At 49.7% G+C, this 15,798-nt stretch overlaps 4 protein-coding genes across 4 annotated transcripts; 1 reads left to right on the top strand and 3 right to left on the bottom strand.

Moving 5' to 3' along the window:
* Positions 1-1,116: 1,116 nt before the first annotated feature.
* Positions 1,117-5,870, bottom strand: HD556DRAFT_1314064 (Ca-transporting ATPase; the record flags this gene model as incomplete). The annotated part of the gene is made up of 10 exons (XM_041300882.1): positions 1,117-1,339; positions 1,389-1,749; positions 1,799-2,798; positions 2,844-3,670; positions 3,732-3,811; positions 3,864-4,017; positions 4,071-4,383; positions 4,441-4,563; positions 4,612-4,746; positions 4,800-5,870. The coding sequence occupies 10 exons, from the start codon at positions 5,868-5,870 to the stop codon at positions 1,117-1,119; spliced, it is 4,287 nt and encodes a 1,428-aa protein (XP_041153195.1).
* Positions 5,871-8,575: 2,705 nt separating this feature from the next.
* On the bottom strand, positions 8,576-10,799 carry HD556DRAFT_100372 (glycosyltransferase family 20 protein). The gene is made up of 4 exons (XM_041295846.1): positions 9,852-10,799; positions 9,595-9,802; positions 9,096-9,542; positions 8,576-9,038 (listed from the first exon to the last, which is right to left on the bottom strand). Exons 1-4 carry the CDS (start codon positions 10,517-10,519, stop codon positions 8,655-8,657), a joined length of 1,707 nt encoding a protein of 568 aa, XP_041153194.1. The 5' UTR covers positions 10,520-10,799; the 3' UTR covers positions 8,576-8,654.
* Positions 10,800-11,079: 280 nt separating this feature from the next.
* Positions 11,080-12,276, bottom strand: HD556DRAFT_1249422 (ribosomal protein L10-domain-containing protein; the record flags this gene model as incomplete). Its single annotated transcript, XM_041298844.1, has 4 exons — positions 11,080-11,100; positions 11,156-11,290; positions 11,434-12,152; positions 12,210-12,276. 4 exons carry the CDS (start codon positions 12,274-12,276, stop codon positions 11,080-11,082), a joined length of 942 nt encoding a protein of 313 aa, XP_041153193.1.
* Positions 12,277-12,583: 307 nt separating this feature from the next.
* HD556DRAFT_1420757 (uncharacterized protein) lies at positions 12,584-15,727 on the top strand. Its single transcript, XM_041304470.1, has 2 exons — positions 12,584-13,290; positions 13,343-15,727. Exons 1-2 carry the CDS (start codon positions 12,858-12,860, stop codon positions 15,676-15,678), a joined length of 2,769 nt encoding a protein of 922 aa, XP_041153192.1. The 5' UTR covers positions 12,584-12,857; the 3' UTR covers positions 15,679-15,727.
* The last annotated feature ends 71 nt before the right edge of the window (positions 15,728-15,798 follow it).

Genomic DNA, 15,798 nt, shown 5'->3' with positions numbered 1-15,798 from the left:
GCAGATCCGCCCGCTAAACCTATGCAGCACAGTCCGCCACCGCTGTTGGCAAGCCAGTGCCCGTTCCCAAGACAGGCACGTCGGCGTGGGTCGCGTTCTGTACAGAATTTCCATACAATTCCAAATTCATCGACTAATTTTTTATGCCGCGGTTGTACTCTGTGCCAATTGACGGATTAATTTTTTTTTGGTCCTTGGCAACAGGACATTGTGAGGCGCGTTCCAGAACGATTCTTCAGCATGCATTTGGCGGCGCATGTGTCATCCCTCACGAAACGGCACCATTACGATGGCATGGTTCAGAACGGCTGTCGGGCTGTGCATGGGGCTAGATCAGTGACCGGATGTACACTTTTCCCCCATCGAGCACAAGGGCCCCGGCCTAGGATAGGGAACGCGATTGTCCCTGACATGGACAGGCTAGCCAAAACGTCACGCTGCACCTCTTGCGGTTTGACACGAGACAAGCCATAGACATTTGGGGAAAAATATATCATTTGTTACAGAAATATTGGTAAAGGGGCGTGTATCTTATAATAAGAATAATAGTATGGATACAGTAGGAATGTGTCGAGTCAATCTAGTCCTGACATTGCGAGAAGCCGTTCAAAGTGGATTCGTTGCGTGTATTGTTATATAAGTGAACGCACGAATTTAAGATGTCACGAAGGGGTTAAGTGAAAGGGGGATACCGTAACATTGTTTGGTGCGTGAAACAGAACGAAGAATGCGTAAAAACGACCAGATGCGTGTCATATGCGTGTTTGGCCGCAAGTGTGGGAGTCAAACGTGAAAGGCAGGGTAGATTATGTTATCGTAGATATGATTGGGATGAGTGGAGCGCACATACACCACGCTTCCCAGTCGTGGCGATGGCCGTGATCCAGTCACCCGGTGGCCCCTTCCATCAGAACGATCGACCAGCGGATTCGAATAGATGCGATTACGACGGCATTCCGCTAGCAGCCTGCGTTTATGACTGTGGGTTGGTTGCCTGATATAGATATTGGAATAAAGGATTATGGATAACGACACAGCATGGCAAGATTTCCTCCCTCCGAGTGGCAGGGATCCTCCATTAGTCCGCGTAAAGCAAACAAACAATGCCCAACACGACTACACCGCGGACGGATGGTTTCCGCGACCCCATTTTGTGTGATACAGTGCATCATCTGGCTTCGTATCGGGATGAATTTGAAGCCTGCCTTCCCAGAGGGCAGCAGAGGACTTCGAGGGATCATAGCGAGCAGGGTCCGATAGAGTACCGCGTGATTGTGGTGCCCAGCCAGCCCCGATGGAAGATGCAATAAGCGTCGGGACCATGGTCATCAACGAAGGGCTAGAAAAAATTAAGGATACAATCTGCCAAACCAAACACTAGCACATACAGAGGAACACGTTTGTCATCGTGTAGTCTAGCCTGACGACTCTTGACGACGAATGAAGACGAACGAAGTCGCCCGCCCCGCAGGTTAGCGAACGTGGCGAGATTATCACGCACAAGTTCAATCGCAGAGTTCCATTCAACCTCTGGGCGAACTTTTGGAAGACCGCCTTGGCGTTTGGGCAGTAAGCGCATTAGTATGAAGAGGCGTTCAAAGGGTCCGTTGGGCAGCAGGCGGATGATCGCACCGAGGGGGATGGATACAACGCCAAGGGCGAGTGAGATGCCCCATTCACGACCTCCAATACGCGTCACCTGGAATGCGGTGCCCCCGACGAACACGATGATCACTTGTACAGCTATTTCTGTAAACCAGCCGTGAGTGCAGTCCAGACATGATATGACGCGACTCACCGATGAGGGTAATGACCATAAAGTACCAATTGTCAAGCATGCCTTCAAAGATGTTGAGCCTCCGATCCAGCCTTCGCGAGTTCACCGAGTTGAATATCTGAGCAAAAACGAACGCATTGAAGACGAGAGTCTGTATAATGGTGTCATTGCCCGACGTCTCGGCAAACCCCAGGATCTGGTTGCCAAGGAAGTGGAATAGTAGGATGACGGTGATCTGGTAGACAGACTGCAACAAGATCTGCTTGTACATGTTCACAGTGAAAAGCGGTGCCGTCTGCTTATCAGGCGTCCGATTCAGTGACGCCGGCGATGCAGGGTCCGTGGCAAGCGCAAGCGCAGCGAACGTGTCCATGATAATATTGATCCACAACAGCTGAACAGCCGACAGCGCCGACGTCTCAGAACTAGAAGCGATGGCGGTTACGGAAGTGATCACCACAGCAGTAACGTTGGTGGAGATCTGGAACTGTAGGAATTTCCGAACTGCGTCGTTCACGCAACGACCCCACATGATCGCCTTGACGATGGAAGAGAAGTTGTCGTCCATCAGAATAATGTCAGACGCCTCTTTGGCTACTTCTGTCCCTGCTATGCCCATGGAGAATCCTACGTGCGCTGTTTTGAGAGCGGGTCCGTCATTCGTACCATCGCCAGTGACGGCAACGATCTCCCCGAGCGCACGAAGCTTCTCCACCAGTATCTTCTTGTCTTCAGGCGACGAACGAGCGAGGACCTGGAGCCGTGGAACGATCTCGAGCATCTGTGATTCGTCAAGCTGGCGAAAGACGGGTCCTTCCATGATGATGCCGCCGGCCGTGTATATGCCGCACTGCGTAGCGATTGAACGCGCCGTTAGCACATTATCACCTGTACACATCTTCACAGCAACACTGGCTTTGTGACAATTGTCCACTGCTTCTCGAACACCATCTCTGAGCGGATCTTCGATCCCGACGATTCCGATCAATGTTAGGTCTTGAGAGATGTCATCGTATGGGACCTAGAACACATTAGTATGTCAACATATCACTGAGAATATACCCACTTCGTCGATCGCCGTGGCTTGCACCCCTGGTGGTGGCCAAGACGGAAAGTCCCTATAGCACAGGGCTATAGTTCGCAGAGTCTGATTCGCGTAGAAAATGATAGTCCTGGAGATGTTCTCTTCCGAGAAGCCATCGATCTCCGCCACCTCGACGTCGTCAGTATAGGAGCGAGTACTCCCATGCTGGTCTACAACGACATGGCTGCTGCACAGCTTTGTCAGAATCTCGCTAGCGCCCTTGACGTGGAAGCGATATCCATGCTCGGTTTTGACCACCACGCCCATAGCCTTGCGATCGCTGGAGAATGGAAACATCTGCACGACCTTTGTCGCATCCCTCGTCTCCTTACAATCTGCCCACCCAAGCTCCTTTGCAAAATTTAGAAGCGCCGTCTCTGTCTTACTTCCCACGAACACTGGCTCCCCACTTTCCTTCTCCACGTCCTCAAATGCAGTAGAGTTCACAGCGATAGCGGCATTAAATAGCGAAAGAAGCGGTCGGCTCAGAACGGTGTTAAGCATTGATTGATCGATACTGAAATCATCGCGAGGAGGTTTCGCATCAGAGTTCCTATGTGGGCTTCGGCTTCTGTTCGCGTTTGTGCGGGCTTGATTGTGTTCTAGTTTGCGCACAAATTTGGCATGGATCCCGATGGAGCCTGCGACCACGGACATGACGTTGCGAGTGAGCGTACCGGTCTTGTCGGTGCAGATGACGGAGGCATTGCCCATCGTCTCGCAAGAGCCCAAGACGCGTACCAGGAGGTTTTCTTTCGTCATCCTCTTAGTGGCGAATGCTAAAGCGAGGGTCACAGCCAATGGGAGTCCTAATTATAAACACGCTCGTTAAGGCGTAGTGCACTTGACGTAAAAGGGCAGAGCCCTTACCTTCTGGAACGGCGACCACGACCAACGTGACCGAGATGATGAGAATCTGGACAAAAGCCATACCATTCTGCTCGGCAGACCTGTAACGCACCAATCAGAAAAGTTGCGTATGCCATGATTGAGCTTCGTCACCTGGAAGGCTGGCCTTTAGCGAGTTGCACGATGAATCTGATCATCAGAGAGGAGAAGAGCAGGATGCCGGCAATACTTCCAATCTTTGCGATTAATTCAGCCAAAAGGTTGAGCTTCAACTGAAGGGGTGTGTGTTCCGTCTCCGTCCTAAGGGCTAAAGGAGTTGGAGTTAAGCGGGGTATCGGTTATCAAAGAAAGATGGCACACCCATCATGATCCTGCCGTTAAAGCTCTTCGTGCCAACTGCGACGACGACATAACTTCCGATGCCTTCCAGAACCTTGCTACCGCTGACGACAAAACAGTCCGTGTGGGTAGATACGTGCTCCCCTCCGAGAGCGTCACCGCTCAGTGCGTGTTTCAGTGCCAGGCAATCCGCATAAGACGCCTTTTTAATAGCATCCGACTCGCCAGTTGCCGCTGATTCGTCACACTTGACGTTGTAGCCGGTTAAGAAGATGCCGTCGCAGGGGACTATTTCGCCGGGTTCTAATAATGCCACATCGCCGACCACGACTTCCTGTGAGCACAAAAAAAAAATGATAAAGGCGTGAAATTAGAATGAGAACAAGCTTACTTTCACATCGATGAGACGTTCGATGCCGTTGCGGATGACTTTAACCCCGCGTTCTTCCTTTTTCTCGTTGAGAACCTTGAACTGACGTTCTTTCTGCCAATCATTTATCGAGCCAATGACAACCTATGAAAGATTGAACGTTGGATGAAAAAAAAAGGGCAGGCAACTTACGACAATGAGAACCGCGATCATGATGGCAACACCTTCCACCCAATCTACTGGGGGTTCGCCGGTAGTCTGAGGCGTCCCAAAATCTTGAAACAAGCCAAGGGCGAGTGAAACTACGGCTGCGATAGACAACAAGACCTTGAAACACGAGGAGGTGAAGATTGAGTTTGACCGATTTAGTATTTACGCACAAGCACTTTATCTTGCAATGCGAGCCACATGAGGGCAAGTAGACTTTTGCTCGTTCGCTGTGGAAGCACGTTTTCACCAAATACACGCATGCGATCTTCCATTAACGCCGAATGAGGGCCGTCGGGCATTTGAACGTCAGGATGATCGTGTAGAGACAAAGGTTGCCGATCATGCCTTTGAGAGTTGCCTAGACCAGCACCTGAACTGTTGTCTGCGGTGCCGGTTGTTGTTAGACCCCGGGAAGGGTCAGTTCCTAGGCCATGAAGAAGGCCGTCTATACCCCCTAAAGCCTCGAGTGCGTCGAGATTTTTTGGGTCGAGAAGACTGGCCAACTCGACGGGCCTGAATTTGAATGGAGTAGGGTCAGCCTGGTCGTCTTGTTCGAGTTCAATTTTTTGGACGTCGGGGTTGGAGTGAAGTGATTTGCGACTGTCGGAAGGGTTTGGGTGAGTATTTGGATTATGTGAAGTAGATGTTTGGACGATGTTGTCGACGGATTTAGCAGGTAGGGACCTGGATATGATGGAGGCTGTGTCTACATGTGTGTGGGTAGGAGAAGGCATTGTGCTTGTGGGATCCGATGTAACAGGATGAAGATGAACCATGCCATAATCACCGCTGGCGTGGTCTGGTTCTGTTTCGTCGAGGCTAGCGTGACCCTCATGAGAGCTTGTGAAAGTTGCGTTGCTAGGTTTTCGATGGTGAGTGAAGACGTTGTCCATTGAAGAACCGAGGATATTCAATGAGGAATAACCGTTGTGTTCGTCTGGTTTGTTATCCCTGAGGGAAAGCGAGGTAGGGAAATGGCCCGAGGAGCGGTTTGATAAGGTTGGGGATGGAGGAACGAATTGGGAAGCCCCGTCGTTTGATGAGACGACGGTAGGGGAGGGTGAATGAGAGCGAGAGTCCAAGGACACTCGACGGTGAGATTGAGGGTGGGGAGACAAGAGGGTTGAATCTGGGGGGATTCTTGGAGAAGGATTTGTAGAGGATGAAGCGAATAAAGGGATTACTGTATGATTTGAGGAAAGGTCTGTTGTGACGATCTCAGGAATACCTTCTGAAGCCATGGGACCTGAAAAGTAGAAGATGAACCGGGAAAGAGTTCCAAGAGAGGGAAGAACAGGCGGATTATAAATGAATGTGACAAGAGAGCGACGAGGCTGTGTCGGTGGTGTGCGGTTGGAAGATTCTATGTAGAATTCTGATGAGTTAAGGCACGAAAAGGAGGCCTTTCAGGGTGTGTAATAAGCCAAGAATACACGTACATGTGTCCATGGGATGAATCAATTGATTGAATACCGTGAAACGAGCTGGTCGAGTTCGACGACGACGACGATTTCCTATTAGACGATATTTCGCAAATCATGTCCTTTTTTGGTTCACTTGCAGGATTACATGCAGTCCGAGGAGCAAGCGACGTCATCGTCGTTTCCTCATTGACGTCCCAACCCCACCGCCAACACACTACTTTACACGCACAACCAATGTGATTCCCCAGATCTCCTTGGCTTCAGGGGTGACTTTTCACCTCCGTCATTTTTTCTAACTGGAATTCTTATATTGGCTTAGCTAATCAGATTACTTGTCCTCATTGATTCATCGCAGAATTCATTCAGACGCGTGAGTCTGACTTTTAGCGCGCTCAGGTGTTGCCATGCAATCCGGAACCCGAGCCGAACATCCATTCAACCCTCTACCGCAGAGATCTTGTTCGCCGCCGCAACCTGTGGCGTTTAGGGTAAGCAGCCGCCGTGGACCGTATGTCGGCTAGTTCCGAATTATCCAATTAAAGTAAGATCCCGCCTTCTAATTTCATATATTCTGCCAGCGTTGTTCCATTGGAGTTTGCTGTTTAGAAAATGCTAGTAGAAGGTTTCGCTGGCAAGGTATAATTAACTGTTCATATCAAACCCATATCCCTCGTCGTTCTCCTAGTTGGCAGGCACAATATCACGTTACCACCTCATGCTTAACCGTAAGCATTGTCGTTATCGACAATGTCGAATTTTCTGATCTTTCCACAGATAGCGCAAAAAATAGATCCATACCAGCCAATGTGGCCTCCCTCACAGCATCACCAATTACCAGAATCTTGGCTGATTGCACAGTCACACCGTCGGCGTTATCTCATGCACTGTGCGCAGTCCAATCAAACATCCCCTTTCACCCCGCACATCGGGACTGCGAATCATTCTGCACACAATCCCTCTACGGTCATATTGATCGAGTCGGTGTCGGTGCACATAGCATCCGATGAGTCGGTACACTAGCGCGGACATGAGGACGTAATTATGCAGCCATCCATCCTTGGCGAATTTGGTCTAGCGCAGGAACACACAAAAAAAACTACAAATCTCTTACATGAACTTGCACAGGAATAAGGAATGCACACGTCTGCCGCTTGGTTGCCGACCATCGCGTGAGGCGCGTCACCTGGCCCACGTCCCGCAAACACGACCTTAACTTTAACTTAATGGATCAGAATCTCTCATTTCACTTTACCGATGGCGGTTTCATCGTGTTATAATCGGCGACCATCATGGTGCTCTTGACTCGCACATTACCTGCTATGCAAAAATCATCTCTCACTTTTGGCTCGGATATGACCCACCACTTTTACGGACGGAGCCCGTGGATCTCAAACGTGCTGGGCGCCCAAGGAAACACATCCTCATACCGTATCTTTGCGATCAAGAAGGACCTTTCAAATCACTCTGCTGTGCTGACAGCTGACAGATACATTCCTTGGCCCATAAGAAAAGGTTGGCGATCCGATCCGCCTGAATCCCAATCTCAGGCTCTGCGGATGCATGTGACTACTACTCTTGCTAATACTAATACTAATAGTGGCGGTGAATGGAACGGTATTTGGGCGTGTGCATTTTGAGACATCCGCAAGGGCTGGGCTCTCCATTCATGAACTTACCATTTTACAAGCTCGACGTCAGTACACCGTTCCACGGGACTGGTTCGGAGCTATCTAACAGCGATGCTGCGCTGGAGGGTTAAGCCATATTTTAAATCCCAAGCCATTCGATCGAGCATATGACTCCAACATGCGCGTTACGCCGACAAGACAATGGAAAACATCCGGTGACAAAATTGGAGTCTTGTCACTCACTGCTTCACTTTTTGGAAGCTTGTTTCAAGAAGAAGCATGGATTCTGGAAACACAAAAAAAAACGCGTTCAGCTCAGCTGACTCCTCGACGCCCCTTTGTTGATTTCGAAGTTTTGCCCGTTGACAACCAAGTCTGCCACTTCACAATATTCACGCTACGATCCTGGATCACCCGCTGAGAATGAGGGTGACAGGTCCTACGCCCCGTTTCGTGTCAAAGGGCTTTTGTCGAAGCTCTTTCAGATGACTCGGGAAGATTGAACAATGGCAAACCCTGAGCCGCTCGTTACTAAATCAGGTAATTGGACCCATCATGGTTCTAATTCATTTCTTAAAGGAACGGCGAGCAACTTGACGCTTTTCTCGAAAGTCTACAGAGAATCCTTGACGTACGTACGCGCTTCCGGAGCGCTCATCCACCAACCCCTGATATCTCGTCACCAGCTCGCGCTTGCGAACTTGAGATTGTTCTCGAAGTCGTTTATGAAACGAGTGGCCGCAGGCATGCATACCAGAAAAAAACGTGTTCACCTCATGCTACTATGTACTACTTTACTCTCCAGCGTCAAGTAATGTGGGACCCCATCTATGTTCTAGAAAACCACTCAAGATATGGAATAATCATATGGAACAACCAACGTATAGCGCCCCAAGTCAAGCGTAAAGTGTGCAACGCGATCATCCGACCTGGTGCCTAAATAGAAGTTATGATACTTGCCTTCCCAGATCGTCTATACACCCGGGCTTACCACCTGTGGCGTAGGCACTTGTCCCCCAACGAGGTCGCTACCAGCCCCTTCGTCGTTCTTGGGCTTCAACTCAGCTTGTCCCTCCTTGTCCACATCGTCTTGCTTCAACTTGCCCATCTCCTTGATGAAGCTCGTGCCCCAAAAGGCCGCGGAGTATTTATTGACGTATTTGAAAAGCTTGCGGTGGTTCTCGGCACGCGTCTCCGTATCCATCGTGACAGCTTCGTGAATCGCGTCAGCGACTTGTTGAGGATCCCACGGGTTCACGACGATTGATCCGTTGAGACTCTGTGCGGCTCCGGCGAATTCGGAGAGGATCATTGCACCCTGACGAGCCTGCTGGCAAGCAATATATTCGTACGAGACCTGATGGTGATGACGTCAGAAACATCACCCCGCAGGTGAAGAACTGAGAAGATTTACCAGATTCATTCCATCTCTCGTACTCGTCACCAAACAAACGTCACTAATTGCGTAAAGAGCGCACAGCTCGTCGAACGGTAGACTCTTGTGCATGAAGTGTATCGGCATAAATTCGACCGTACCGAACTGACCGTTGATGCGACCGACGAGCTCGTTTACCGTCGATCGTAGGTTTTGGTAGTCTTCGACGTCTTGTCGAGACGGCACAGCAAGCTGGACCAACACCACCTGGTGATGCGAGTAAGTCAAACAGGTATTCACAAACAATCCCACACTAACTTTACCGATCCACTCAGGGTGCTGCGTCAAAAAGAGTTCGAGGGCGTGTAGTTTCTGGGGAACGCCTTTGATGTAATCGAGACGATCAACCCCAACGATGACTTTGACACCATTGAAACGCTGTTCCAGTTGAGCGATCCGAGATTTAACGGATTCCTTCTCTAGGTTCTGCACGTTGTTAACTTTAATGACTCATGTAACTTTACGTCCTGATGCATACCTTGATGAATGAAGCAGGTTCGATGCCAATAGGGAATGTTCCAACGTGAGCTAAGCGACCTTCAAACTCAACACCATTTGGCATAGTGGGCAAGCCCAAGATGCGCGTGCAAGAAGATAAAAAGTGACGAGCATAGTCGTAAGTGTGAAAGCCAATCAGGTCGCAGAACAGGACACCCAGGAGAATTTCACGACGAACAGGGAGGATTCTGACGCAGGGTCAGCGGGGTAAGCGAGCAATAAAGGAAGATCACTTACCTATAAATTTCGCTGCTGGGGAAGGGTGTGTGCAAGAAGAACCCTATCTTGACGTCGGGTATTCTCTCAGAGGAGATATTAACTTCCTCTTCAATACCTTCCGCGATCTTCGTCAGCTCTTGCTTTTGGTAATCCCCTCCGGATGAACCGTCAACGAGGCCGCGTAGTATCATGGGAAGGAGCATAAGGTGATAGTCCTGCACCCATACCATGCTCCCGGGTGTGATTTGCGAGCGTACTGTTTCCGCAAATCGGAAGTTGGCCTGACGGTACATGAGCCAATTCTCCTCATCAAAGTTCATTTCTCCTGGATGGTAATGGAATAATGGCCACAAAATAGAGTTAGAGAAGCCGTTATAATGCCCTTCTGCGACGTCATCGTCAAGATATACAGCTTGGCAAGAATATTCTTCCATTAGACGCTTGTCGACGTAAGCTCTGTCTTTCGGTGGAATGTAAAAGCCCGGCCAACCGATCCAGGTAAAGCTCAATGACTTCTTGAAACCGGAGAGGGCTGATACGAGCCCTCCCGAAGACATTTTGAAGTGGTATTCGCCTGAAGCATCTTTCGTGATTGTGATGGGTAGACGGTTGGCGACGACGATGAGATGTTTGCCCTCCATATCTGCAAAGTTTTCGGCGGAGGTTGGGAAGAGAGAGGGTGCCATGGAGAGATGAAATTTATAAGTGAACAGATCTCTTTGGAAACATGCAGAAGAGGCCGAATACGGGTGATTATCGGATCTCTCGTGATGAAATGGTAGAAGGGCAGCGAGAAGACTGGCAAACGTTTGTGTGATCAAAGTCCTATCGCGAAATATGTTTAGATCGATGGCTGGAGACGCTTGTCGATTGACCCTGGATGACGGTGGGTTGAGTTTTAGCTGCCTACACTCCACTGTCCTGCGTCATGACCGTATGGGAATCTGCACCACGGTCCCGCTAGTCCGAGTTTGGACTATCCATCAGTCCCTGACTTTTATGCCCGTACTGCAAAAGCCAGTGAGAAACGCACACATCATCCAACGTGTAGCGATGAAGGATGATTATCTCCAAGCCATATATGTAAAGTCTACGTAGAAGTATGAATAGGCGCCTTGCAATCTTCTTCATTTGACTTATATATATTTATGGGGATCATTTGATCAACACGAGTGAGTCTTCTTATCAGCTTGCATGTGCATTAGACGATATGCGTGACAGTACATAACATGACATGATGCGTAATCTAGTCGAAGAGACCGAAACCCTGTAGACCAGCGCGTGAGGGCTATTTCCATTTGTGCAGACCAAGAGCAACTTACCATGTCATCGTCAGACTCCTCCTTCTCTTCGGCCTTCTCCTCAGCCTCAGCTTCAGCAGCAGCGGGTGCGGCCTCAGCGGCAGCAGGTGCAGCAACGGCAGCAAATGCTTCAGGGTTCTCCAAGTAATCCTTTGCCTGCGTGAAGAATTAGCTTCGTTGTTCAGCACGGTAAACTCGGCAAAAATTCAGAAACAAGATTTGTGCATCCGTTAAAGTCAGCATTTTCAGTGTGTATGTTTGAAGCATCTCGATATTAAATGAATCGAATTTGAGCTGACCTTCTGGGCACCCTCGAAGATGTAGTCGGTGGACAAGCACAAAGCAATGAGGTTCTTGTACGAGTTGACAAGGGAGTGCGTGACCGAGACGAGGGTGGGGTAGTTGAGGGCAAGTGAGATGGCAGCAATGGTCTGGATACCGGACAAGAAGCGGTCGATGAGCACCTGCTCGTCGATGTCGAGAACTTCAGGAGCGAACGCATTTCCAGAGTCGAAGATCTGGACGACAGTCATACCGTAGGTGAACGGTGAGATGTTCAACATGTTGAGGAGAGTAGCCTCGGATGGGCCGACACGGCTACCAGCGGTAACGACCTGGACCTCGGCCGAGATTTCAATAGTACCACGAGCGATCTTGGTAGGGATACCGAGGGCCTGGAAGAAGGAGGTCTTTCCGGGCTCCATACCGGTGTTTCCGGCAGGGACGAAGACATCCTTGGGGGCATAAGCACCAGCACGGGCGGGGGCGGCAATCTTGTTGGCAACAATGATGTCCCTGACCTCTTTGAGCTCTTTGTCGGTGAAGACGAACCCAATGTTACCCCTGACGTGGGGAAGAAGACGCTCAAACTGGGGGTTCTCCGAGAGGATAGTACGAAGAGCACGGCGAACCATGGTGTTCTTGCCCATCAAGACGACACCTTTGCCACGGAGAGCAACACGAATCTGGTGCATCTGGTTGGAGCTGACATTGTCAACGTTGACGATGAAGATGGAGGCTGCAGGCGCGTTTTTCAAAAAAGGATCGTTGGATAAATAAAACTATTGAAACGCACAATATTTGGAGATGAGTTCCTTTAGTTTGACGAAGTAAACTTCCTTTTGCGCGCGAGTAGCACCCATTGTGATTTCTGATGCACTAGTTGAAATGTCAAGACAGGGTGATAAGTTATGTTAACTCACATGAATATACAGATGTGATTGTTTTTAAGTAAAAATCAGTGCCTCCCGATTGACCTCTGAATGTCTGTCAGCAAAATTACCATTCTCATCTAGCACTACGCACCAGCAGCGTGCCAATGGATTTTTCAAGGCGACCGACGATGAGGATAATGTGAATATGTGTATCCGGTGTTCCCGCTAAAGTTTCGATCGACCGGGAAATGCCTTGCAGTTCAAAAAACAAGGTTTCGAGTCCGCCGGGGAATTCCGATCCTTTGGTTCACCTTGTAACGTGACGTGTAACGCGTCGTGTTCCCAATTCGTCCATGCCATGGAATGTTGCGATGCTGTCTGTCGACCGTCCGAGTGTTGGGCGGCGTCGACGGAGCTCAAAGAATCAGGTTTTTAGTTTTGGTTTCATAATATCAAACGCGTGACCTTGACCGTCGTTCAATTTTAGGTTACTGTCTTCTGCTAGCGCCCATGTCCAAGAATGCTTGCACCGCAGTACCGGGACTCAGAACAAGAGCAAGCAATCTCTCATGACATCAGAAGATCCTCAGGAGTCTGGCCCGTCCAATAGCACTCGCGCTATAAGTGCTCTCCGGAAAATCCTGACGTCCTCTACCCTGCTTCCAGACCCTTCCAGGAGGCCGACACCCAATACTATTCATTCTTTTTACATCTCAGCAAAAGCACGGGGCCAATTGTCGCAGCTCGACTCAGGAATGCTTAGCGCTTTAATTGGTCTTTTTGGGTCCTTGTCTGTTGACTCGACAAGAACATGTGTGTATACTAGTCCACTCCTTCCTTATGTGAAAGATAGTCCTGTATCTCGTGACTACTGGGCATTTGTGAAGGAGGTTGTATCATTCAAGCGCCAGAGGGGCATGGCACTGGCGCATTCAGATAGATATTGGATGATGCGAGCGGAGTTGGCGAGCCTTTCCCCCTCTAAAGATGGCCAGCCCGGTTGTAAGATAATCTATCACGTTCGTTCATAGCTCGGTCTAATTAATTTGAGCAGACACCCACAAATTTGATCGCACTCTGTTCCGCGCCCGAAAACAATACCTCCACTTTTCTCGACACGTTTTCGATCCAGATGTTCACGTTCCATATTTGACAGCACTTTTGTCGAGCACGGACCCTCTTCACAAGCAGTGGGCCATTGATGCGATAACCAGCATCCTTCTCACTCATCCATTTCTTCATGCGAAAGTTATGAAAGTGTTACTGGGGATAGTTCATGACACTGACACCGCGCTTTTGGAATCTATCCTATCAGCCATTTCAATCCGGGTCACTCATTTTCCGTCGCCATGTGGGGGCACTGCGGGGGCTTCTATATCTGTACCTGTTGATGCTACCACTTTCACATCCGCTCTCTCGGTATTTCCGTTGCCCATACCAAGTCCCTCCCCCCATATGAAAGCCATTACGGAGTTGCTGCACGAGGCATTTTCATCCAACGTTCCACTAGTCCATCGGCGAAGCAATCTCCTTCTGTGTTCGCTGCTGTATAGCTGCAACGGCAGTGGAATTGCTATTTCATCGCTTGATTTTCCTTTGGATGGATATGCATCCTTATGGCAGACCCTGTTTGCCCTTGCGATTCTCGAAGAGGTTACGCGAGCCGCGGGTCCAGCCCTTCTTCACGATCGTGCTCTCCGCGGACGTATTCAAGAGATGATACGTTCTCTTCATGAGTCCTGGCTGCACCTCATGTCTAATGAATCACCCCCCACCCTCATTTCACGTGCTGTTACGACTTCTCTTTTTCGCCTCTCTGGTGCAGTAGTGGATCCGAAGCTATTTGCAGCGTACCTGGAGTCGAGTATAAACTTCGGACTTTGGACCGGCGATTCTTCGGACACCGTAGAGGGACCCCAATTAGCAGCAATGGCAGCGATGCATCTTGCTACATTGATGCAAGTCCGTGGGTGTGGAGCGGAATTCATCATGAAGACGTTGAGTTCCTACTCGACTGACGTGCAACAACAAAGTGTTGTAATGTCTGCGGCTGTCAAGGACCTCATTCATCGTAATGTTGAGCTCGCCCACGCATTGTACAACATCGCTGTCCGCAGTGGACGAGACATCGATGTCGATACCGCATATCTTCTAGCTAGGGCACTCCCACCTGTTCATGCTGTGGGGTTTCTTAAGCATGAACGATTTTCTCGAATACAAGTGGGAGGCCTCCTGAGCAGTATTGCTCGTTTTCTCAAGGAGACGAGGAATGAACATTATGACACTGATCTGATCGATGACATTGGGATTTCCCTCCGCAAACTCTACTCGATCTCTCCTCCTCCCATTCACTTCCGTGGGCATCTTCAGCTTCTTCTAGCCGAGCTATGCACTCGGGGCAGTGGGTTCCAGACTACGGCTATTATTGCTAACGTCATCAAATTCTACCCGGCCTTCTTTCAATTCTCGTTCTTGTTGCGGCTAGTTTACCTCTTTTTGCGCCGCAGGCAATTCCGCTGCGCGTTGCGAATCCAGAAAATTTTAGTTGGCACACACCGGGGATGTGTTCCTAACCTTCGTCACATGGTCAATACACGCCTCGGTGTGACAGCTAGTGGACGCATATCCACGAATATTTTTATCACAGGGCGCAAGTCGCATACCCTATTTCGAGGTGGCTGTTTCTGGGCAGCGGGGACTTTATTCAAGAGCGGTATGAGCAGTGGCCCGGTATACAACAGAGTTCTGCAAGGTTTAATATACGCTAGGCGACCGCATGCTGCAAAGGTCGCTTTCAGTCGTGTTGCAAGCAAGGTGGACACCAAAAGCCGGACGATCCTAGGCAACACGCTTTTGCACGGTGTCGTTACACGTCCGGTCCCGAGAAACGGCAGGCGTGTCCGGAAGCTCTTGGGACTCCTCGACAACCTCGTGAAGTACGAGCAGTTTGCGCCCGACAGGATAACTGTCAATATCATCCTGAAGGCGTTGATAGTCTGGAGGACTGCATTCGATCATCAACATTTACGTGCGCTGTTCGACCACATGGTTCGTGGTGGATACCCCGCAGGGATTCACTCTCCTTCCCATCCGCCCTTCAGCACTCCGCTTCTGCGCACCAGTGGAACACTCACGCTGTCGAAGCTTCCACCTTACATATCGTTTGAGAAGCATGCGAAGCCGATGCTCAAGATGTTTATCAAGGCATTTTATCTACGGAATGATGTAGAGGCTGCGCGTACGGTAGTAGAGATTTTGAAGATCGAGCAGAAGAAGACTACATTGCAGAGAGAGCGACGGTCAGTGGCGCGTTTGAGAGGGTGGATGGAGGCCGAAAATAATACGGGCCGCAGGGATCACACGAGTCATGTTCATAATGATAGATCATAATAGACTTTAGTTGCCACTATGGAGAGGCACTGTTGAAAAAATTTCCGTCTTTTATTCATTGCATCTTGCAATCAGAGCTCTGAGTAGTTTTGACCACGTGATGGTAACGTTTGTCACTTA

Source organism: Suillus plorans (genome assembly GCF_016647745.1).
Source record: "Suillus plorans strain S12 chromosome Unknown HD556scaffold_105, whole genome shotgun sequence".
NCBI lineage: Eukaryota > Fungi > Basidiomycota > Agaricomycetes > Boletales > Suillaceae > Suillus > Suillus plorans.
This window is presented reverse-complemented; position numbering and strand designations above follow the sequence as displayed.

Coding starts and splice junctions, on each gene's coding strand:
- HD556DRAFT_100372 (XM_041295846.1), bottom strand. CDS start 10,519: ATGGCACCCTCTCTCTTCCCAACCTCCGCCGAAAACTTTGCAGATATG. Junction 9,803..9,851: donor CCCAGCAGCGAAATTTATAG/GTAAGTGATCTT, acceptor ACCCTGCGTCAG/AATCCTCCCTGTTCGTCGTG. Junction 9,543..9,594: donor AACCTGCTTCATTCATCAAG/GTATGCATCAGG, acceptor AACAACGTGCAG/AACCTAGAGAAGGAATCCGT.
- HD556DRAFT_1420757 (XM_041304470.1), top strand. CDS start 12,858: ATGACATCAGAAGATCCTCAGGAGTCTGGCCCGTCCAATAGCACTCGC. Junction 13,291..13,342: donor TAAAGATGGCCAGCCCGGTT/GTAAGATAATCT, acceptor TAATTTGAGCAG/ACACCCACAAATTTGATCGC.